The following is a 24899-nucleotide window of genomic DNA, read 5'->3' as shown; positions in this document are numbered from 1 at the left end:
AATAGTTTTGCTCAAATTTGATACAACATACAAGATTAAAAGTTAAAAGCTACTAAATAGTTTATCATATTCTAGTCATCTTGGATGTAAAAAAAATAATAATGCTGAGTATATGTTACATTAATATTTGCTCATCTTTTCCATCTTTAGAGTCTTATTTTTGTGAAGCTAGAGTTGGATAGTTTTTTTTATGGTACTATTAAGGATATTCACTCACCTTATGGATAAGGAATTAGTTTCTTTCAGGGTTCATAATTATCCCTTCTAATAAATGTCGTTTTCATGAATCCAACATTTGACATTTTGGTTATCCTGAAGATTTAGGGGGTCTTATACCACTAGACAACGATATAGTTGTTGAGAAATATTAAAGTATTGAATTAAGTGGTGTTATTATGCTACATATACATGTGTTATTGTTTTTACGTATATTTCAAAATACATCTAACCTTTCTTTCTATAAATTATATATTGGCAAATTGAGATAAGGAATTCATGTAGAAAAGGATTGATCAAATGTTGTGTTTTTTCAATCTTCCCTTCAAATTAGTTTGTGTGGTGTGAAACAACGATTTGATCAACTTTATCTAATTTAGGTTCGAATATTTGAAGATTGTTTTTTATAAGCAAAAGTTTTATAAAGGTATTCAGAAAATTTGAAAATTGTTTTTATAAAGGGATTTAAAAAAAGCCTAGTGTTACTTAAGACCTTACTAGTTTCTCATATTCTTTTGTTTTCTTTCTTTTTACGTTTGCAATTTCAAGAGTCACATCAACTAAACTTTCACCACTTGTATAACCAAACGAATCTTTTAGTACGCGTCATATCAAGAAGTATTTACATAGGACCATCAAAGCTAAGTTATAGCCCACCTAGTTATCAGATTATATTAGGGAATAGTATTTTATTTCTAAAAGTTATTAGGTAATTAATTGGGTCAGACTATAAGGCTCAATTCTCTTTAGTAGTAACCTTAAATCTAGTAGGTATGATATAGATCTTATTAGCCATATGTAGTATGACAGAGAATAAAGAATTTTTATTTTACTAGTTGAATTAATTGAAAGGTATATTCAGTAAACTTTTGCTTTCTTACTTGGTTTTATCATAGTATAGTGTTACCTATTATTGGTGCTTTCATCTCTTGAACTACGCCTCCAAAGACTGATAATAAAGAGATCGATGAATCTATACTGTAGATTTTTGCAGAAAAGTTGTAGGAAAACAAGGAACAACATGATACTAGACATAAAGCCATCATTGAGATGTTGTGAGTTCTGACAGAAAAAGTTACAGGTATTAACCTCTTACCCCCCAACCTCCTGACCCACCAGACTCGGCCTCTACTTCTCACATTTCAAACCCTAACCATAACCCTAACCCTAACCCTAACCCCCAAATTACTAATCCAGCCATCCCATCACCTACCCAAATACCACCACATATATTCACCCATTTCCCTTATACCCACACACCAGTCCCACCTTTCTTTATCCCACATATCCCATTCAATTGACCATCCATTAACCCCACATACAATTTATCTACACAACCTAGATCACCAAAATTACAACTAAACTCTTTTGATGGCACAAAACTTCTAGACTAGCTGTTTCAAGATAAACAGTTTTTTCAATTGTATCAAGTTCCACCATACCAACGCTTGCATATAATTTCTTTTCAAATGAAAGGAGAATCAATCAGTTGGTTTAAATGAGCATTTTATAATTCTAGCATCACTGATTAGGAAAGATTTACACGTTCTCTAGAAATTCGGTTTGGTCCTTCTTCCTACCATAACCACCAGGCCGAGTTGTTTAAACTCTGCTAGACAAGGTCAGTTTCAGATTATCAGCACCAATTTGAAAATACTTGCAACCTAATTTGAGGACTGTCGCCTGAAATTGTCCTTAATTATTCTTTGTCTGGTTTAATTCCATCAATTTGTAGGGAATTGGTAGTTCTACTTCCCACTCACATAGTAGAAGCTTTGGGACTTGCTAAATTGGTTTAATAAAAAATTAAGGATTCAAAGTCGTTGTATTCAAGACCAACTCATTTTAATTCTACGACCCCTATCATAGCCAATCGTGGCTGACACTGCCTTCTCACAATTTGGTCACCCCCTCATTCACTACTATGCATGTCAAATGTCTCACCACCTCTTAGATGCAGGAGAGACGTGCATATGGGTTATGTTATAACTATGATGGAAAGTACTACTCCGGTCACAAATGTCAAGGTAGACAATTTTTAGTACTTTTGTTGGATGATTTAGCTGATACCTCAGAGGATGTTTTGATTTCACTATAGCCTATTGAGGTTGAGGCTGGACCTCCTTAAGAGGAACTTATACATTTCTAACATTCAGAACAAGCTTTAGAAGGACAACCATTTCCTAAAACCTTGCGGTTTACTGTTTTGGTGGATACTGACAGTTCCTACAACATTCTCTAGTCCCGCTTGGCCGAATTTTTGCAACTGGATATTTCTCCGACACCAAAGTTTCCAGTTATGGTAGGGAATAAAGCACACATCTACAGCAACGGTTTGTGTTCTAAGACCCCTATAGTCCTTCAAAATCATCTTTTTCACATTCTATTTTATCTTTTGCCTATTAAATGTGTTGACGTTGTGTTGGCCATAGAATGGTTAAGGACTCTCGGACTAGTAATTTTAGATTTTTTCGATTCCCTCCGTGACACAACCGCCACTATTCAACAATCTACCCCCATCAACTTTCTCGCCTAGTCCACATGGATGCCATAACTTTCCTCCATACAATTGAATTTTTACCCTTAGACACTATCACATACACTACTTCCCAACCTTCCTAATCCCTGGACCCCAATATCCAAACATTGCTCACTAAATACGACCAACTTTTCCACTGCCCACAAGGCCTACCCCCTCCAAGGGATTGTGACCACCACTTTCCACTTTTACCTAATTCCTCTCATATGATTGTTAAACCCTACAAATACTCTCACTCTCTAAATTAGGCAATAACTAAGATTGTGGATGAGATGCTTAAGGAAGGAATTATTCCCCAGTACAAGCCCATTTTACTCCCCAATCCTCCTTGTTAAAAAAGAGAGAAGGAAGTTGGCACTTTTGGGTGGACTATCGTGCACTAAATTCTATTAATGTGTGTGACCATTTTCGATCCCTATAATCGATGAATTACTTGATGAACTAGGAGGAGCTACAATCTACACTAATAAATCTCTGATGGTTACAATCAGATTCGGGTTCATCCAGCCGATACTCACAAAACGACTTTTCAGACATTTGGTGGACATTATGAATTTTTAGATATGTCATTTGGTCTACTTTTCAGGTTGCGGTGTATAATATATTATGTCCTTATCTAAGGTTGTTTGTGCTAGTGTTTTGATAATATTTTGGTCTACAGTTCTTGTTTGGCAGATCATTTATTACACTTATATATAGTATTGGACCTACTAGTTTCTAATCAGTTCTATGCAAAGCAGACAAAGTGTATATTTGATATTTCTTCGATAAGTTATTTAGGCCACATTATTTCATTCAAGGGTGTCCAACTTAGATTAGGAAAAAATTAAGGTTTTGGTAAATTTGCCACAACCTCGATCACTCACGACATTCAAGGTTTTTTTGGGCTCATCGATTTCTATTGAAAGTTTGTTATGAACTACTTAAACACAATAATTATACATGGTCCAATACAACAAATACAACATTTGAAACACTAAAAACTGCTATGACTACAACTCTGGTCTTGCATCTGCCTGATTTCTCCTTGATATTTGATGTTGAAACGGACGAATCTACCATTGCCATCGGTGTGATTCTCTCTCAGATTGGTTATCTAATCACTTTCTTCACCAGAAAGATGTCCTCTAGTATGCAACATGCATCATCATATGTGCGTGAAATGTCTGCCGTCACCGAATCTGTAAAAAGTGGCGTCATTATTTAATTGGCAGAAAATTCAATATTTATATTGATCAGAAAAACTTAAAACACTTTATGACACAAGGATTACACACCCCGGGCAACAAAAGTGAGCTACAAAGCTAATAGGGATTCAGTATGAGATTAAGTATTGAAGTGATACCTCTACTAGAGTCATTGATGCACTTTCTCGTTGTCACAGTGTGCATCCACCTTAGTTCTTGGCCATCTCATCCCCATTTACTCAAATCTTGGATCAGTTCCACACTTATTATGCCACTCTAAAAGGTTAGGCCCTTACACAAAAATAGAGTTTTGGTCAAACAAAAAATGCAAGGTTTCATTTTTCTCAAGGTTTGTTATTTTTTAATAACAAGATTTTTGTACCTAACACACCAACAATGTGAAATTCCTTGGTCAAGGAGTTTCATGAAACTCTCCTATCCGGACATTCGGGTGGAAACGAACACTATGTCCACTGGTTGCCTCCTTCTACTGGCCCGGACTTGCCAAAGATGTAAAGTGTCATATTCGCTTCTGCTACATCTGTCAATACAACAAGTATTTGCCAAAGAAGTATTCGGGGGTTTCACAACCGTTAAAAATTCTAGATCAAGTTTGGCAGGGCTTATCTATGGATTTTATAACGCATGTATCTACTTCTCATGGGCACATGGTCTTCAGGGTGATTGTGGATCGACTTATCAAATATGGTCATTACATTGCACTTCCCACCAAGTTCACAGCCGAGACTCTTGCTCATCGGTTTGTAAATGATATATGTCGGCTTCATGGTGTTCCTAAATCAATATTGTCACACAAAGACAAAATATTTCTTACTGCATTTTGGAAAGATTTTTTAAACTGTTGGGAACTAAATTGTGCTATAGCACTACTTACCATCCACAATCGGACCGCCAAACGGAGGTGGTTAACCGCTGTCTGTAGACTTACCTCCGTTGTTTCACCAGAACACACCCAAAGAGGTGGTTTGCACATCTAGTCTTAGCAAAATACTAGTATAACATCAATTACCACTCCTTCATCAAATTGACCCCCTTTGAGGCTCTCTATGACCGTGCTCAACAATCCATGACTTTGTTCTAGGTTCAACCACAAACCGAGATGTTCATGCTACTTTGCACACAAGAGGTCAACTTTTAGCTACATTAAAACAGAATCTACAACATGTCCAACAAAGAATGAAAGCTCATGTATATTCCAAAAGAGACGATATTACCTTTGAGGTGGACGAATGGGTCCTGTTACGACTTCAACCGTATCGGCAAGTATGCATCACACGACGTCCTTCTCATAAACTGGTTTGTCGTTTCTTTGGACCCTTTGAGGTGCTCTGACAAATCGGTCTAGTGGCTTACTACCTTGATCTGCCAGCAAACACGAGAATATAGTCAGTGTTTTCGGCCAACCATGAAGATACGAGACTCTTAGACTCTAGAACAAGGGGTGCTGGAATTGTTTCCCATGTGTAAACCGAGTTGTCCACCACTCATTCATCTCATTCAGAAGTTGATGACGACTCAACAACTAAAATAAAAAGATATGACGAGAGGAGGAATGAAGACTCCTTGGATGGGAAGAAGGGGAATAATGAGGAAGAAAAACAACCATTAGAAATGAAGGGTGTGAATGAAAAAGGGAGAAAAGATGCTACTTTAGAGCAAGGGAAGATAATTCTAGAGAAAACTGAGAAGTACTCTGCCACCAATTCAAAACCAAATCTAACTAAAGCCCCTCACACTCACCTAATCCTTTTGTACTTTCCCAATACCACATGGTTTCACCCAAATTGTTGAATCCCTTTCCAACTCACCCACCCTTAGATCACCCAAAATTTTCTCCAACGGGCCATTCTTCAAGCTCAATCACCCATATTAATTACCCAACTTCCATATTCACTCCCCATAATTACCCAAAGACAAGGTTGCTCTCGTAGAGTAAGACAATGATACAGGTTATACTAGGAAGTATTCACATAGGCCGATCAGAACTAAATTACGGGCCTCTTAGTTATCAGATTAAATTATGAAATAGTGTGTTATTTCTAAAAGTTATTATGTAATTAATTGGATCAGACTATGAGGCTTAATTCTCTTTAGCAGTAACCTTAAATGTAATAGGTATGATATATATCATATTAGCCATTTGCACTATGGCAGAAAAGAAGAAACTTTTATTTTGCTAGTTGAAATAATTCAGATGTATATTCAGTGAATTTTTGCTTTTTTACTTGGTTTTATCTTAGATAGTGTAGTGGTATCTATCATGTTTGTGAGATTAATAATGAGTTTCAGTACTTCATATTACTTGATGTGATAGATGCATTTGTTTATATTACACTTAAGTCATCAATTCATTGAGTAAAACATGTCAAATATTTTTAGTTTATGTATTTTGTGGCATGTTGCCTTTTGTATATTTGTTGGGAATATAAGAGAATAATGTTTGTATATTTGTTGGGAATAATAAGAGAATAATGTTTTTGTTTGTGAAATTTTACTTATCTTTTTGGGAGACGATCCACTTATTCCAAGAGTAAGTTTAAAAAATATTTTTCACATATTAGTCACTTATTTTAGGAAAATCTAATGGTTCAAATTTACTTATTAATTCAAACCATTAGATTTTCTTATAATTAATGGCTAAAATGTGTGATAAATTTTTTAAACTTACTCTTGGAGTAAGTAGATTCACTCATCATTTTAAGTCCATGTTTTATAAAAAAATTGATGGTGATTGAGAAATTATTAAATCACTTTTGCAAACACCTTTAGTTCTTGCTTATGCAAACACCCTTAGTGTTTGTGTCGATTAGAAGGGTGGTCTTGCGTGATAAATTATAGTTACATTATATATGGCTTAAAATTTAAAATATATTGTCTTTTATATTTTTACATTTACTTATTGTATGCAATATTATGAAACAGAAGTCGGATATTAATCTGGAAGAGGTCTCATATAGGTCTTAACTAGTTTAACTAGTTAGACCATCTGGTCGGACTTGACGACATCATAATATCATATATAATTATATGGGAGGGGATTTACTTACTCCAAGAGTAAGTTTAAAAAACTTATTCTACATCTTAGCCATCAATTCTAGAGAAACCCAATGATTTAGATCTACTCATTAATCAAACCATTAGATTTCCCTAAATTGATAGCTAAGATATATGAAGTAAATTTTTTAAACTTACTCTTGGAGTAAGTGGATCACCTCTCTAATTATATATCATATAATTAATTAAAATAACTTAATAATACATTAATGAATATAATGTTTTGTATTAAAACAATTTAACATTAAAACTTAAATACTTAAACTAGAGTGAGATTAAAAAACAAGAACTAATATTGAACCATAAAACCAAAAAATATTTTTTTTATGAACAATACAATTCATCAAAAAAGAAAAATAGGTTTAAGAAAACAAGTGATATTCTTATCCATATATTATTAGACATTACAACTAAGAAAACAATTAGAAGGGTTCAATAACCATTCCACAAAAGAGAATATGATATTAGGAAAAACCAAAAAAATATATAAAGAATGAAGTAGTCATACAAGAGGGATGTCATCAAATTTTGCAATTACCACGTGTGCCATTGCATGTGTTGTATAAGTCTATAAGGTAGTCAATATTTAAAAGTAATGCACTAGGGTTCTCATAATCTCATACCACAAAGCACAGTGGTAGTCACTGTTGTCACCATAAATAGTGAACAACGACAACAATGAACATTGAAGAGCTATAGGGTTGTGACGCTATGAACGACAATGGTGATGGTGAAGTGAAGGACACTGACAACTAGGTTTTATGATTTCTCTCTATTTCTTCTTTCTTGATTTGTTACGCACCCTCTCCAAGGCTTTTACTCTTTTTTTGTTTCTAATTTAGTCATTTTTTTTAAATTGTTGAATTGGTTAGTCTAACAAATTGAGTTATTCGGCTTTATCCGGTCTAACCTGGTTAGACCAGATTAAAGATGGTTAGAAACATTCAGGGAGGAATTCCAATTTAGAGAATAGTGCAAGACCTATACACAACCGATCGACAGTCGAATTAGTTAGACTGTCTAGTCCAATCCTAATAACCATGATTGCATGCAATATTACAATTTTTTATTCTAGTACAATTTCTCAATATTATGAATCTTTTGTATTTTATATGTAGACAAAAGAGTTATGCATATTTTCAGACATCTACTATTTATAAAGCGGTGGATTTAATGTCATAAGACAAAAGGTGTAACTCCAATGTAACACTCGTTTAATCATATTTTTTTTCCCCAACTTATGTTAACCTTTTTGAGTATTTAGTACTTTCGACCATTTATTTATGTCACCAATGGGTTGTAAAATTAATATCCAAGTTGGCCAATTGTCTAACCCGTGAAGAAGCTAGGTTAGCAATTCTATTTCACAGCTAAATTGACTAAGTGATAAATCTTAATGTTGGAAATTCCTTATCATTGGTGAAATACCAATCCTAAGATTTTGAATTTCATGATTCTCACGCACATATATGAATCAAAGGGTGCAGTGTCATACCTGAATCCATGTTCCTAGATGTGCTCCTTTAATCTACGTTTCTGAAAGAGGTTTTGTGGATGATGGTCTTCCTCAATAAAATCCATGATTCCTCTTGGGATTTGCGTTTTCACTCTGATGGGAGAAGAGAAAACTGAATTTGATTTGGTGTATTGGAGACCATAACCTTCCTTATGTGTTAACTTATAGGGTTCCCATTATCCCCTATGGGTTAACCTGATGGGGGTATCCACTCATTAAGCCCATATCCATTATCAGCTTTTAGAAATCTAAGGAATGTCAGTAATTAGATCACTTATAATGTAACCCCGAAAATAAATAATTGGTATCATTGTATCAAATATATGATGTCCATCTTAATTAGAAATTTATAATTTCTAATAATCTCCCACTTGGACTTCATATCTTCATGATACAATTATATCATAGGTTCTTTAGGTGCGCATCCCTATGCTATTTACGTTTAGACTTCTCCTTAATATAATCTGGTTCATCTCATATATTAACTATGGAACCACCGCAACTTTCATCACATTTAAATGTGACTCGACCACGATGATCACCATGTCAATATACTCAATGACATAGATCAAATATGAATGAGTGACATGGAAATTTCATGCAATGTGATCTCAATGTCTATTTCCAACTGGTCCTTCTTTATTCTTTAGTGAGATCAATCCAAAGTCTTTAATTGCAACACAATTGTTACAATGCACAATTTCAAAATGAAACAATAAACCATCAACTTTATTATGCATAAAAAAATTTATATAATATCCAAAGCAAAATATAAAACATATAGACTCCCACTGAACTAAGGTACCCTAAGGAACAACACCTATATGAGAAACATGCTCATGAAAGACTTTCGGTATCAAACCCTTAGTCAGTGGATCAGCTAGCATAAAATTTGTCCATATATGTTCTATGGAAACTTGTCCATTTTGAACACTTTCTTTAACAATCAGAAACTTTATGTCAATGAATTTTGACTTTGTAGAACTCCTATTGTTGTTGGAGTAAAGAACCGCGGACTTGTTGTCACAATAAATCCTCAATGGTCTTTCAATACCATCGACCACAGTAAGCCAGTGACAAAATTCCGCAACCATATGCCATGGTCTGATGTTTCAAAACAAGCCATGAACTCTGCAGCCATGATTGAAGGAGCTATAAGCATCTATTTTGCAGACTTCCAAGAGATAGCACCTCCAACCAATACAAACACATATCCCATGGTGGAGTATCTACTGTCTAGACATCCAGCAAAATTGGAGTTAGAGTACCGAATGACCTCTGAATTCCTTGAATGGTAATAGGCACAAGAACTTGTTCACAATCAATAACAAGTTCTACCTCAAAGACAACATTCTTTATGTTCTCTTCCTTCCCAAAATCAACTTCCTCAATAAATCTTGCATTTCCCGTCTCAAAAAAGAGTCTTGACGTGGAATCATAAAATTTATAGACCCGAGAGCGTTCAACATAGCCAACAAAATAACAACTAACAATTCTAGAGTTCAGTTTTCTTTCATGCGGTCTATAAGGTCGCGCCTCAACTGGACAACCCCAAATGTGCAAGTATTTCAAACTTGGTCTTTTATTAGTCTAAAGCTCATATGGGGTTTTGTTAACTACTTTATTTGGCTACCTATTAAGGATGTAAACTGCGGTCTTTAAAGCTTCCCCCCAAAGAGACTCTAGTAAGGAAGAATGACTAATCATACTTCTCACCATATCCTTAAGAGTTCGGTTTCGTCGCTCAGCAACACCATTCATGCTAGGTTTGCTTGGCATAGTGTATTGCGGAACGATTCCACACTCTGAGGAAAAGCGCAAATGGCCCAGGATGTTTTTCTCCTGATCCATCATATCTGTCATAGTATTTACCACCACGGTCATATTTGACAGCCTTAATTTTCTTTCCAAGTTGAAGTTCAACTTCAGCCTTGAAAGACTTAAAAACATCCAAGGATTGGGACTTCTCATGTATAAGATATAGGTAGTCGTATCTAGAATAATCGTCTATGAACGTAATAAAATAATGTTGTCCATTCCAGGAAGCCATAGCGAAAGGACCACATATATCCGTATGTAATAGTTCTAAGACATATTTAGCTCTTTCAGCACCTAACTTAATTTTGTTTGTCTGTTTTCCCTTTATGCACTCAACACAGACCTCAAAGTCTGATAAATCTAAAGGGTCAAGAATTTTATCTGACACAAGTCTTTGAATTCTTTGTTTAGATATATGACCTAAACGCTTGTGCCATAAGGTGGCTGAATTCTCTTTTAATTTTCGTTTTGTACCACGTGAATTTGTTTGCAGTATTTCATTAGTGGAAATGGAAACATCAAGCATATACAGATTATCTATTAAAGAACCAGAACCAACAACATTTGAATTTTGATAGAGACTAACTTTATTATTTCCAAAAGAACAAGAAAAACCAAATTTGTCCAAGCTGGAAACACTAATGAAATTCTGCCTAAAAGACGGTACAACAAATGTCTCAAATAAATCCAAATGAAAACCAGTTCTTAAACATAATCTAAATGTTCCAATAGCCTCAACTGCAATCCTTTTGTCATCGCCCATAAAGATGAATCTCTCATCATCACTTGGTTGTCGGCTCCACAAGTAACCCTGCATAGTGACACTAATGTGAGTAGTAGCACTAGAATCTACCTACGAAGTATCATTGGGTACAAAAGCCAGATTAATTTCAGAACAAACAAGAGTTAGAAATTTACCCTTCTTTACACGCCATGAGGCATATTTAGGACACTCTTTCTTTATGTGTCCTTGCTTCTTACAGAAGTAACACGTAAATTTCTCATTACTCTTCAATTTCTTTTGCTGAGAAGGCCCTTCCGCAGCACCCTTATTGTTCTTTCTTTTCTTATCTTGAGGGGTCATAGTCAAGTGAGCACTTTCAGTCTTATCTCTCTGCAGCCTCTCTTCCTCTTGCGCACAGTGAGATATAAGCTCATTAAGGGAACATTTGTCCTTCTGAGTGTTATAACTCATTTTGAATTGCCCAAAGTGTACAGGAAGAGAGATCAAAACCAAGTGCACGAGTAGGTCATCACCGAGCTCTAACTTAAGTGCCTTGAGTTTTGATGCAAGATTATACATCTCCATAATGAACTCCCTTATGTTCCCTTTGCCTTTATACTTCATGGAGATGAGTTTAGCCAAAAGGCTACTCGTCTTCGCCTTTTCATTCTTGGCAAATAATTGTTCTATTTCTTCAAGGAACTTCCTTGTACTTTCACCCTCAGATATAGAGCCCCGAAATGCATCTAGAATAGAGCGTTTCATGATCATCAAACACATTCGGTTAGAGCGTTCCCATTTCTCAATTTTAGCCTCATCGAGGTTTTCCGCAGTGGAAATGGATTTCTCCACACGAAGTGTCAGATACAAATCCATACAGCCGAGAATCATTTCTACGGCTTCTTTCGAGACTTTAAAGTTTGTCCCATTCAGTAGTGGGATGTTACTGATTTGAGTAGAAAAATTTGCAGCATTGGTAAAAGACATTGAATCCATATAACAAAGAATTAATAACATGTTCAAATCTAAACATACAAGTCATGTAATATATTTAAAACAAGACATGTTCACATAATAGACTCATCACAAGATACCTAGCATAACATAAATTTCTAGTCTTTGGACAGAGAAATTAATTTGTAAGTGGTACTCTCAATGTAATGATCAAATATTAACAATTAGTTCTATCAAATAATAGCCTTTCTTTGGAGCGATTATTATTCACATGAAAAAATAACTTTATGATTGTTACATATTTATCATCACATGTATATTATTATTTGACCAAACTGTGTCTTCCTTTGGGCCGAACACAATTCGTATAAATAATCTCATACTCATTTGTGTAATTCAATTAATTTCCACAATAGAGGTTACTTTGGCAACATATTGCATCAATTGATCCAAAATAATTACCAGACAAATAAAATTAAAACATGGGTCCATTACAAAAATTAATATCATATATGTAGAATAATGAATCCAGTGAATAAAATTCACAGTGTAACAAGTCTATCACTATAATATGTACCCAATTCACGAAAAGTGTATATATATATATAATTTATAAACTCCATATATTTTCCATTTAGTGGTTGTCACACAAAAAAAACACCACAATTACCCTGTGAATGGTAGACATTGAAACCGAGACATGCATTGATACCGAGACATACTTCTTCATAGGAATTACCCAAACATTAACTTAATATCATCATTTACCACAATTAGTACTCATATGCAAACTATGCACACTCTAAAATTAAAAATTTCAAAAAGTGGGTGTTGAACGTAATCCATTGAAATGAAAAAACACTATACAAGTACAAGAAGTAACCAATTATTGCAATGTTGCCAAATAAAGAAAAAACAAAAAACAAAACTTTTCTTGACATTCATCACAGAATTACTGAATCTTGCATATGATATGTGAACAATTATGATTCACAACAACAAAAAATTGCTCAAACATAATCATATTGGTAAGAAATATTTAAAGACCATGAATTATATATATTAGTCATGCAACAATTAGATTGCATAGATGATCAATTCAAATATTGTCAATTTTCACAACATTACAGCGGAAGCAAACAACAACAACAAAAATTTCCCAAATTAAATTTAGGGTTCATACAAAAATTGGAAAAACACCAATCATAAAAATTCAGAACCTATGCTCTGATACCACTTGTTGAAAATTTCTTATGATTGGTGAAATATCAATCATATGATCTTGAATTTCATGATTCTCACGCATTGAATCAAATGGTGCAGTGTCATACCTGAATCCATGTTCCTGGATGTGCTCCTTTAATCTACGTTTCTGAAAGAGGTTTTGTGGTATGATGGCCTTCCTCAACCAAATCGTTGATTCCTCTTGGGACTTGCGTTTTCACTCTGATGGGGAGAAGAGAAAACTGAATTTGATTTGGTGTATTGGGGACCATAATCTTCCTTATGTGTTAACTTATAGGGTTCTCATTATCCCTATGAGTTAACCTGATGGGTATCCACCCATTAAGCCCATATCCATTATCATTATCAGCTTTTAGAAATCTAAGGGGTGTCAGTAATTAGATCACTTATAATGTAACCCTGAAAATAAATAGCTAGTATCATTGTATCATATATATGATGTCCACCTTAATTAGAAATTTATAATTTCTAACACTTAATTCTAATATTTTTAAGGGAAACTAGTTATATGTGGATTGAATTTGAACCTAAACCTTACTTATTATCAAAGAATTGATAAGTTCAATGGTTGTTGACTTGTTGCCAACATTGAGCATTATGGAGTCAACATTTATGTTTGACGAATGAGCATTTATGTTTGCCAACATTGAGCATTATGGAGTCAACATTGAGCATTATGGAGTCAACATTGAACATTTATGTTTGAACAAATTCAGAGAAGAGTTGAAGCAAGCGCATATGCATGATTGTGCATCAACAATAATAACAGTAATTAAATTAATAATAATAATAATACAATGACAATGGAAATAATAATAACAATATTGATAATATATATTATTATTAAATAGTAAAATAATTAATACAAATATAGTTTTTTATATTATCATGTTTTCGTAAGGAAAAAAATCTTTTTAATAGTAGTAAGTAATAATGATAACTAATATATTTGTCACCTCTCGTGAAACTAGTGATAATCGAAAATCGGATCCTGAAACAATAAAGAAAGAGCATATTCATATATTTTTAGGTTTTTTGGAATACACTTCACAATTAATAATCTCCATCTAGAGTGTGCATTCTTTGATGTTTTCTGTTATTATTGTGATTTTTTTTGTTGATGATGTGCAATTAAATCAATAACTAAGACTATATTTTCTCTAACAATATATATATCACATTTTTTTAATGTTAGCATTATGTTCAAACCCAAAAATGTTGTATACAATATTTTTTAAATAAGAGAATAAAAATTGGGTCATGGTCTATTTACTTTTTAGGAAAAACCTTAAAATTAATTTTATTTTAAATTAAAATATATCGTTCTATGAAATTACATCCATATACTACATTTTTCTCTTGTGTTTGTTAAATTCAAATAATCACCTCTAAAGAATCAAATATTTTTTATGTGCATGATATGGAGATCATTGAAGTTATCAATAATACATTTTTATTTTCAAAGATGCTTAAATTGAAGAAGCATACAAAACTTGCTATCTACAGAATGCTAATAAAAAATTAAAGAAGCATAACTTGAAGGACTGAACAAAGTCCATATTTAATTTTTTTCCCAAATAGTTAGGTGTGAAGTCCAATTCTCTAGCTCTCGTTACATTTTAAGTGAAAGGCACATGATACGTGCACGTAAAAGTAAAACAAACAATTAACTATTTAAAATTACTCGAATAAAAAAGGAGAAAATCAAAATGGCTCTTGTTTAGTAGCAATATAGTTTTAGTCACACTAAGTGAGATCGAATTCGTATATTAAATAATGTCATAATACTCCATCATATATCATGTGTATTAATAAAACATTTATTTTTAAGATTTTCCTAATTGTTTTGTGTATGATTTTTGTCAGATTCTACATCTAGATATTAGATTAATATTCATTTTATTTACTTTCCTTTAGTGGTGGTTCTAGCAGTCTCCTCGGTTCATGCCCAAACCATATAAAGTGACTTTATTACCTTTTTTATAATGAGTTTCTTCAACTTTCTCTCTAATGCAATCATTCTTAATCCTAAGTTGTCTAGTGTATCTACTCATTCAATCGAGTATTTTCATCTCTACAACATTGAGTTTATTCTTTTAAAGAATATTATCGTCTCTACAACATTGAGTTTATTCTTTTAATAACATTTTGTCATCTAACGTGCATTCTCATATAATGTATCTTATAGTTGTGCGGTAAATTTCTCTTAAAGTTGAGTGACATATTTCAATGACACGTGACACCTTATGCACTCCACAATTTCATCCTCTTTGCTTGAATCATATTGTTTACACCCTCTCAATTCTCTCGTTGTGTTGTGTTGTTGACCTAAAATACTTAAATCTATGATTTATGATATGATATGATCATCAATCTTTATCTTTATAGTAAGATTTATTCTCTCTTATTAAACTTAAACTTCATATACTTCATTGTACTTTGATTGTACAAAAGTTATCATATGCTTATAAAATTTGTCTGATGGGATCCCACGTTACATAGAAAATGCTTAACAAGACAAACATTTATGTATTTTGAGATTGTTAAGGTGTTAGAATGATAGATTAATAGGAAAAGGTAAAGACCAATTGTTTATGTTGCATTGAAGTTCTAAATATTCATGAAGAAAAATAACAAAAGATTTTGAGATGACTTAATTAATATTAGGAAGGAAAACAAAAAATGATAGAATTAGGGAAACATAAGAGATAAGATATGATTGTAAGAGGCATCATACTTATGGAAATGATAAACCTATAGAACATCACAAGAGAAATATTTCTTAATAAGTTCCGATTTAAAATGTCACAAGGAACGTTCCTTGTTAAGTGTCTCGCTCAGCTAAGAACCTATGAGAATCACTATCACACCGGCTTGGGTCCTCCCACCGACCAAAACATTTTGTTGAGTATCTTCTCTTCGTGGTTAAATATGAACCTTATCTATTTGCTCTTAATTTTAACAATTTCAAGCATTATATAAACCAATAAGCCGTATTTTATTACATGTTGGATTAGCCCGCCATTTAAATGGCAATGTACCCGCACATCAACATTTCTAAATTCTCATTCAACTCTTCTCTCAATACCTACAAGCACAATATAATCCACATAAAACACGTGATCACAATGATTATTAGATATAGGCTTCTCAAAATGGGTTGGGTTTACTAGATCGATCTATTAAAGGCAAAAAATTCATAGGGCTTGAGTATATTATATATCTTTTATTAAATCATGTTTTTCTGTTTGAATCGATAGTGTTATTATAAAATCGGGGTCGAGCAGGGCTTACTCGACCAAGTTCAAACTATCCAATTTTCTTTTTTTATTCATTTTTAGGACCTTTAACTTTATAATAAGTATTGCAAAGCATACATAAAATATTAGCAATACATTTTTAACACACTCTTTATAAAACATATATAATAGAGTAAGTGTGTTAAACATAATTATACATTAATACTCAATTGATATATTTTTTGAAAATATTAAAATTTAAATAATTTTTTAATATTATTTATGTCCATCCTTCTTAACCTTGTTTAGAATGAATTTGTGATCCAATTTAACATACATAAATTGTAACATGATTTTTTTTTGTATAACCTAATATTGCTCCATTTTATGTGGAATAACCCAAACACATTAGAGTATTAGGTTTTTATATCTCCAATTAGATAGACTTTATCATAAATACTATAGTCCTATTTAATAATGATAGATACTTAGATAGAGTAAATAGGAGTATATTATTTTCATGTTGTTTGTTTTTATTTAAGGAACCCTTCGTCCCTTCCAAAGATACCTAGAGAAGGAAACATACACATAAACAAAGTCCCAACCAAGTCTCAAACTACGCTATTCATCCTTTTCTCACCTAATACCTCGTACGCTACGATTTCCGCTTTTTATTTTTATTTTTTTATCTCACTTTTTTCGAACACGATTTATGATAGAGTATTATGACATCGTAGTTGCCGATCCCGGCTAAGGTTTAATTGTTGTTGAATATTACCCCTTCAATTGCTCTATCTTCTTCCATCAACGTTGGATTATATGTCTTCAGATCATTCAATTTTGGTCTTTCTCTGAAATTCCTTTCTCAATTTTGCTTCTTGTTGATCTTAAAGCTGTTTTTTTATTTAATTTCATTTGGTTGCTTTGAAATTTTGAAATAGCTGATGCGTAGTTTCTTGCTTTGATATGGTTGTTTAGATTTTAGGTACTTGAATTTGCATTAAAAAATTGTTGTTTTGATTATGGGAATGAAGAATTGAATCATGGATTTATGTGATGCTTTATATGTTAATTGGTTGATAGGATTACAATTTTTTTCCTTGATGGGAAGAAATTTTGAACTTCAAGAGTGTTGCCAATTTCGATTTTTGTACGAGGATATAGTAGTAAGGATAAGCTAGGTTGAATTGGAGGGTTTTAGGTAGAGAAGTAGGAAAAGAGAGAATATATAATTAGAATAACATGATACTGATATTAATTTGATGTGTGTATTATATGATGCAAAAAACAAGTCCAGTAGTACAAATATGAAATAGCTCCTAAGGATCTTCTAAAATGCGCCAACAGATTCTACGACATGAAAAGGATAGTATCGGATATTCTTTAGATTTTTTAACATGTTACTTGAATACTAGTGGCCGGGAAGGTGGAAACTTACCTCATAGGATCTCTCAACTGGTCTCTAGGTAATAGGAGATCTGCTTGGGGATGAATAACCACCAATCCACCATCCTAGACTACTACTCAAAGAGGGATTCAAACCTTTGCACATGGGGAATGTATAGTCTTATTTCGATCTTTTTAACCAGTTGAGCCAACCTGCTTTCGTAGTTCTCCCACGCTTCATCTTCTCTCATTTGTATTTGAAGTAGTTGAAAATGTAGATTATTAGCCTCACACACTTGGATGTATGTATCTTTCAGATTTTCGATTCGTAATCATGAGCATGTGTTTGGAGGCATCTAATGTCTTCGTTTCATTAATCACCTCCTTACTTGCAGATTGTGGCACATACTTGGTTTGCTTCTATGAGCCAACTCTTGTGTTTTCTGTGGCTTCATAATGGTATTGAAGAATTTATGTGAGAGGATTTTTGCTCCAAAATGTTCTTCTAAAAGCTCAACTGACACTGTTGATAATAATCAGGTGCCTGCTTGTTCAAAAGCAGAGTCTAGTGACAGTAAGTTCCCCAAGGCTTCCTTATGGTCTAGCTTCTTTACATCGGGTTATTCAGTCTGCGAAACATATAGTGAATCACCGGCTTCCGAAAAAAAAGTAGTTAATTCTACAAATAGTGGGTGGGCAGCTTCTGTGAGGAAAGTCATTACTGTTGGCTCAATGAGGAGATTTCAAGAGCGTGTACTAGGGCCAAGCAAGACTGAGGTTTCAAGCTCTGATGGTGATGTATGGCTTTTAGGTGTCTGCCATAAAATTTCACAGCATGAATCAACAGGAAATGTAGACACTAGTAATTATTTCGCTGCACTTGAGGAGGATTTCTTCTCAAAAATCTTAATTACATATCGGAAAGGTCTGTTGAATGTACATTGCCCATTCTGTGATGTATTCAGAAATTCATGCTTGATATTAGACTAACTAACTTTAATGTACACATGTATCTGTAGGCTTTAATGCTATCAGTGATTCGAAGTATACTAGTGATGTCAATTGGGGCTGTATGCTTCGAAGCGGACAGATGCTTGTTGCCCAGGTATTAGGCCTTTCATTCAGTGATTGGTTTTGACTGTCACACGGTACCTTCTATTAATATGTCTCTCCTGCCTTTCCTTTTCCAATTTTTCTGTTTTGTTTTCTTTCAAAGCAAGGCTACTAATGGCTTTCATGTGTACAGGCTTTACTTTTTCACAAATTAGGTAGATCGTGGAGAAAATCTGTTGACAAGGTCAGGTGATTGACATGCAATGTGTTGTTTCAGTGATTAGATTGTTCTCTTTTTTTCCTACTTTCTGTTGTTTATCTTTGGTTTCAACATTTTTCGTATGCTTTTCTTTGTCATGACCCTTGAGATACAATGTCATTTGCTTAACTTATTATTTACTTTTTTTAATCTGCAGCCACAGGATAAAGAATATATTGACATCTTGCAACTTTTTGGTGATTCAGAGGCTTATGCCTTTTCTATCCACAATCTTCTTGAAGCTGGTAAAGGTTATGGCCTTGCTGTTGGGTCATGGGTTGGCCCATATGCCATGTGCCGCACACTGGAAGTTCTAGCCCGTAATCAAAGGGAGAGAAATGACCTTGAAGAACAGCCACTTCCTATGGCCATTTATGTTGTTTCTGGAGATGAAGATGGGGAGCGTGGTGGTGCACCAGTTGTCTGCATTGAAGATGCCTCCAGACGCTGTTCTGAGTTTTCACGGGGCCTGGCTGCTTGGACACCATTACTTTTATTAGTTCCTTTGGTTCTTGGGCTTGATAAAATCAATCCGAGGTGTGTATCATTTTCTAGGTTCTTGGCTTTATTACCTTTCCCTTCCCTATTTGAACTCTATTGTAATAAGTAGAAGTGACAGCTGTGAAGAAAGAGCTTCCTTTATCTTAATTTTAAATCAAATGAGCCAATAAAAAATAGAACTTCATCTAACATTTTACTGTTGAGTGTACATTGAAATTGTCCAAAGCTACAATGCTTCCTTTTGACCTGTTGTTATACTTTTGACCCGACCTGTTACGGATGTTGAATCACACAGATAATGAGTCCCCAATGGGTAAAACATGTGTTTTATATAACCATTATCAACCTTGCAGAGGAACAACCTTTGGGTTCAAACTCGAAGCATATCTGCGTAAGGATTAACTTGATTAATGGTTTCTCTACGTATGTCTAATGAGTTATCACGTATCAGAGATAATAATTAGGTGTGGTAGATGCTGGTAGTCTCATATTTGTCAGTCATTGGCTATGTGCCAAGTGATTCGCTGTTTTGAACATTCAGTTTTAAAAATTAAATTTCAAATTTGTTCAACTTTCAAGTAGTGCAATGGCTAATAATTGCTTCTGTAAACTACTATCAGGTATGTTCCATTGTTGCAGTCAACCTTTAAATTCCCACAGAGCCTGGGCATCTTGGGTGGCAAACCAGGTGCTTCAACATACATTATCGGTGTTCAGAATGAAAAGGCATTCTACCTTGATCCACATGATGTCCATCCGGTATGTCAGCATCAACAAGAATTTTACTACTTTGTCAGCTTATTATGCTATTGAGATTTTGGAAGTTGTAGTCATATAGGTTATATATTAACTACCTTGTGTCGATGAGGGTTGGCTCAATTGGTAGGATTGAATAGCATCGACGAAAATGTCCTGGGTTCAATTCCTGCTAGTAGACATTTATCGGTAGGTCATCTGTAAGTGCCACAATGAGGCAGTTGTGCATGCCCGAAACTTTTGTTGCCCAAAAAACAAACTTACCTTGTGTATACTTTATAGATATGCTATGCTCCATCTTGATTAACAAGTCTTCCACAAAACCAACCAAGCCTTTATCCCACTAGGTGAGGTCAACGACATGGATTGAACAACGCCATGAATTCTTGGTTTTGTCTCTTCCTCTAGGAATTGGACTAGCTTCCATTTAATCTACTATCCTTACGGGGGCTATCATTCTGATCCACATATGTTCCCTTTTTTATTTGTTAAATTGTTTATTACTACATTCATTATTTTCCTCTGTTTACCCAACTTTTTTATCGCCAAGAATGTGGTCCCAAATTTTAGGTTGGAGATTGTTGATTAGATTGCAGGACAGGATAATACAATTCTGTTAATGAGATATGTATTACATATTTGACGAACAAGATTAGAAGAACTTAGGAAAACCTTATAATATAAAGATGTAAGTACTAACCTCGAGTGTCCAAAAAAAATATCCATCCCTAAGGGCTTGTTTGCGAGTTGTTTTTTAGAGAGGAAAAAAGGGAAATGGAAGGCTTGAGAGTCATCTCATAAGTGTATTTCATGGCTCCAAAGCCTTTCTCTTTCTTGCATTACCCTCGAATCACCAACTCACAAATAGACCCTAAAAGGAAAACGATAAAAGAAAAGAAAATGTGACAAAACAAAACAAGATTTACCTAGAATGTGGGAGGAATTGATCTCAGTTTGTTTTCTTGCTATTTATGTATGACTTCAATCATATAGAGTTTGGGCTGCTGTGGAGTTGGTGAAGCATTCATATCTCTCACTTATGCCCCATTTGTTGGTCTTTTTCTTATAAAAGTGCTTTTTATTAAAGAATCACTTTTGGAATTTATATGTTTGTTTGTTTACACTTCAATAAAATCATTTATCTGGAAAAAAACTGAAATTCGGCTTTTAGGTTTTTCAACTGCTCACAAACTTTTTTTTGGCAAACATATTTTCATGGAGATTCACTTTTTTTAGAATCCTAAACGAACGACCCTTAGTTTGTTTAAATGGCTGATTTCAGGTTGTTAATATCAACATGGACAATCAAGAGGCTGATACATCATCGTATCATTCCAAGTAGGCTTTCTACCGATATCAATTGTCTCTTAAACTGTAACTCGCTCATTCTTGTTTGTCTAAATTTTTAAACTTTTTATCCAGCATTATCAGGCTAATGCCCTTAGATTCAATTGACCCATCCTTGGCTATTGGATTTTACTGCCGCGACAAAGGTCTGCTGATCACTTCAGCTTAATTTTTATGTTTAATAGTTATGGCTAATATCTAATCTTTATGTTGACCCTGATCTACTCATTAATGGTTGCATGCCAGATGATTTTGACAATTTCTGTTCTCGGGCCTCAGAGCTTGTAGAAGAATCCAACGGTGCACCGTTATTCACCGTGGCTCAGTCTCGAAGCTTGCCAATGCAAGTCAGCAGCAGCAATGATGCATCAGTGGCCAACAGTGGATTTCAAGAAGATGATGCTCTTGGTTTGGACCTTGTCAACGATTCAGAAACCAATGAAGATGATTGGCAACTCCTATAAACTACAGGGTCAAAAAAATGCTGCTTGATTCTCAATTTCTCATGAGCATAAGTGCCAACTGTGAGTTTGGCTGACTGAAAAAAAAGTAGCTTAAACTCATTATGATTCTTTGGGTTAAATTGTGCATTTGTTCATAAATCTAACCAGATATTTGTTGTACATTAGATGGCTACTACGTTTATATTTGTTTCTGGTATCCTTTAGTAGTACTGTTGAAGTATCAAATAAATGGTAGAAAGTAGTTCATGCTGTAAATCGAGCATCTAACTGGTCCGAGTCTCTCGTCTAACCAATTTTGTATCATAGTTGGATTGACTCGGTTCGATTCGGTCAGTTTAAGCCTAAAATTGGTGACTTATATACCGGACCGGTTGGACTGACTTAGTCAATCAAAAAATATATTTTAAAAAACAACCAAAACGATATTGTTTTGAGATGAAAAAATCAAATATTCTGAATTTATTTGCAGGAATATTTGTCATTTGTTAACTTATGTCATAGAAAAACTTTCATTATATAATTAAATTTTAAATTTATGTGCACTTTTATTGCAATAAAAGAATAAAATATATATTGTCCGACGATATTTTCAACTTATTTGTGACATTTTATAGTAGTGAAATATTCTTTATTGTTTATTTAATTAGGTATGTAATGTTTTTAAATTTGAAAATATAAAGTTATTAAAAAATGTTAGTTAATATTATGATTCTTTTAAAAAATTTATTGTAAATCGAGTCAACAAGTTTAATCATTGACCTATTAGTCAAACCAATGACTCATTGATTTAGTATTCTGACCGAGTCATTAACCGATCCGAGCAGTATTATGAACATTAGGCGGTATTAAAACGTAGGTGTGTAAAAATCAATGTGAGGTGATTATGAAAATTAGAGAAATAGAAGTGAAATAAGTGTAACGGCAACATTAATCTTTAAATATATAAAAGTATGCTACATGGTTAACTTAATCCTTTAAATTATTCTGGATTTATAAATTTAATATAAATATTTTTTATTCCCTCAAAAATTTTATATGTACCAACTTGGTTCTTCAAAATTTGAAAAATTTAAAATAATCTATCAAGTGTTTATTAAATTAGTCATTTTAAAAAAAAAATTATAACCCAAATATAGAGACCATTTTTACGTACACTCATGGTCTGAGTATTATTTTGAATTTTTTTAGGATCAAATTGTTACAGACAAGGGTAAACTAGGCATTTGCTCTATAATTTATTTTGCAAATTAATTTTTGTACAAGCTACTTATTACGAATCTGTTTCAAAGTTGAGGAAAATGAGAGAAAAGATAAAATTGGAGATAAACCTTATGAAGAAGATCCAAAAACACCATTTTTCTCCCTAAATTTTAAATATGTTAAAGGGTCATACAACTTTGATTTGTGAGCAAAACAATCCATAAAATGTTAATAATGTATAAAAATATTCCATCTGACTCTAGTACAAAATAGTTCAAATATGTTTGAAATGTGAATATTTGGATGGGGGATTAAATAGGATGACAAGAATGAAACAAAAAAATGTGAACCTCAATATCTTTGATGACTTTAACACCAAATATTTGTAACTTGTAAGTATTATATTTAGAAGCTAATATTCATTTTCGTTGTTAAACTTTTTGTGATGCAATTAAGGATGAACCAAGAACAACATTAGACACCAAGTACATGGGGAATGGTTCTCTTTAATTTTCTTTTGCTCATTGGCAACGACACCTATTTTCTCTCTTTGCAATTCTTATTCTATCGTCATCAATATAAACCTGAAAAAAGATCATTTATCCCAAAAAAAATTATATCTTATTATATGCTATGCTCCATTTGTATTTATGGTGTATTTTTATCTCACCCATCGTTCCAACATCAGCTATTTATAGTTTCATTATCTATTTCATTCTTTATTGGGAAAAGTGTCGATTGGCACATGAATGGGTCTGAAAATGATAGATATATACAAATCTCCGTATGTGAAGACTCTATTATAGCGTTTTTTAATTATCAACATATTATCGTATTCATTATTTATATGTTAATCATTATTTGTTAGATATTTCCTGATGATTGGTGAAATATCAATCATAGGATCTTGAATATCATGATTCTCACACGTAATATAAAACAAGGATATAAAGTCATACCTAAAAATCTGAATCCATGTTCTCTGATCTACTCCTTTAATATATCTTTTGAGAGAATTTTGGTATGATGGTCTTCCTCAATCATATCCTTAATTCTTCTTGGGACCTTCATTTTCTCTCTGACGGGGAGAGGTGAAAACTATTTGTGATTTAGTGTATTGGGGACCATAACTATTCCTTATGTGTTAACTTATAGGGTTCCCATTATCCCCTATAGGTCAACCGTTTGGGTATCCACTCATTAAGCTTATATCCGTTATCAGTTTCAGAAGTCTTATAAGTTGTCATTAATTAGATCACCTGTTTTGTAACCCAAAATAAATACTCAATATAATTGTATTAAATATATGATGCTCACCTTAATTAGAAATTATGAAATTCTAACAATATCCCACTTCGACTTCATATTTTTCCTAGAACAATTATATCACATATTCTTTAGGCGCGCATTTGTATGCTAT

General features: G+C 33.4%; 1 protein-coding gene and 1 long non-coding RNA gene across 4 annotated transcripts; one reads left to right on the top strand and one right to left on the bottom strand.

Moving 5' to 3' along the window:
• On the bottom strand, positions 3678–5035 carry LOC109325102. The gene is made up of 3 exons (XR_002105080.1): positions 4838–5035; positions 4101–4737; positions 3678–3936 (listed from the first exon to the last, which is right to left on the bottom strand). It is a non-coding gene; the product is annotated as an uncharacterized LOC109325102 (long non-coding RNA).
• On the top strand, positions 17039–22477 carry LOC109325766 (cysteine protease ATG4-like). Of its 3 annotated transcripts, XM_019558317.1 has the most exons (10): positions 17039–17163; positions 18295–18358; positions 18440–18824; positions 18919–19004; positions 19146–19196; positions 19369–19748; positions 20333–20471; positions 21751–21806; positions 21891–21961; positions 22062–22477. In XM_019558317.1, the coding sequence occupies exons 2-10, from the start codon at positions 18356–18358 to the stop codon at positions 22277–22279; spliced, it is 1389 nt and encodes a 462-aa protein (XP_019413862.1). In that variant the 5' UTR covers positions 17039–17163; positions 18295–18355; the 3' UTR covers positions 22280–22477. The 3 variants fall into 3 exon arrangements, with proteins under 3 accessions (XP_019413862.1, XP_019413861.1, XP_019413863.1); XM_019558316.1 differs by having other exon boundaries at positions 18295–18824; XM_019558318.1 differs by lacking the exon at positions 18295–18358 and having other exon boundaries at positions 17040–17163.

Source organism: Lupinus angustifolius, chromosome LG13 (genome assembly GCF_001865875.1).
Source record: "Lupinus angustifolius cultivar Tanjil chromosome LG13, LupAngTanjil_v1.0, whole genome shotgun sequence".
Taxonomy (NCBI): domain Eukaryota; kingdom Viridiplantae; phylum Streptophyta; class Magnoliopsida; order Fabales; family Fabaceae; genus Lupinus; species Lupinus angustifolius.
The sequence above is the reverse complement of the archived record's forward strand: the minus strand, read 5'-3'. Positions and strand labels throughout refer to the sequence as shown.

Coding starts and splice junctions, on each gene's coding strand:
- LOC109325766 (XM_019558316.1), top strand. CDS start 18,356: ATGGTATTGAAGAATTTATGTGAGAGGATTTTTGCTCCAAAATGTTCT. Junction 21,807..21,890: donor ACATCATCGTATCATTCCAA/GTAGGCTTTCTA, acceptor CTTTTTATCCAG/CATTATCAGGCTAATGCCCT. Junction 21,962..22,061: donor ATTTTACTGCCGCGACAAAG/GTCTGCTGATCA, acceptor GTTGCATGCCAG/ATGATTTTGACAATTTCTGT.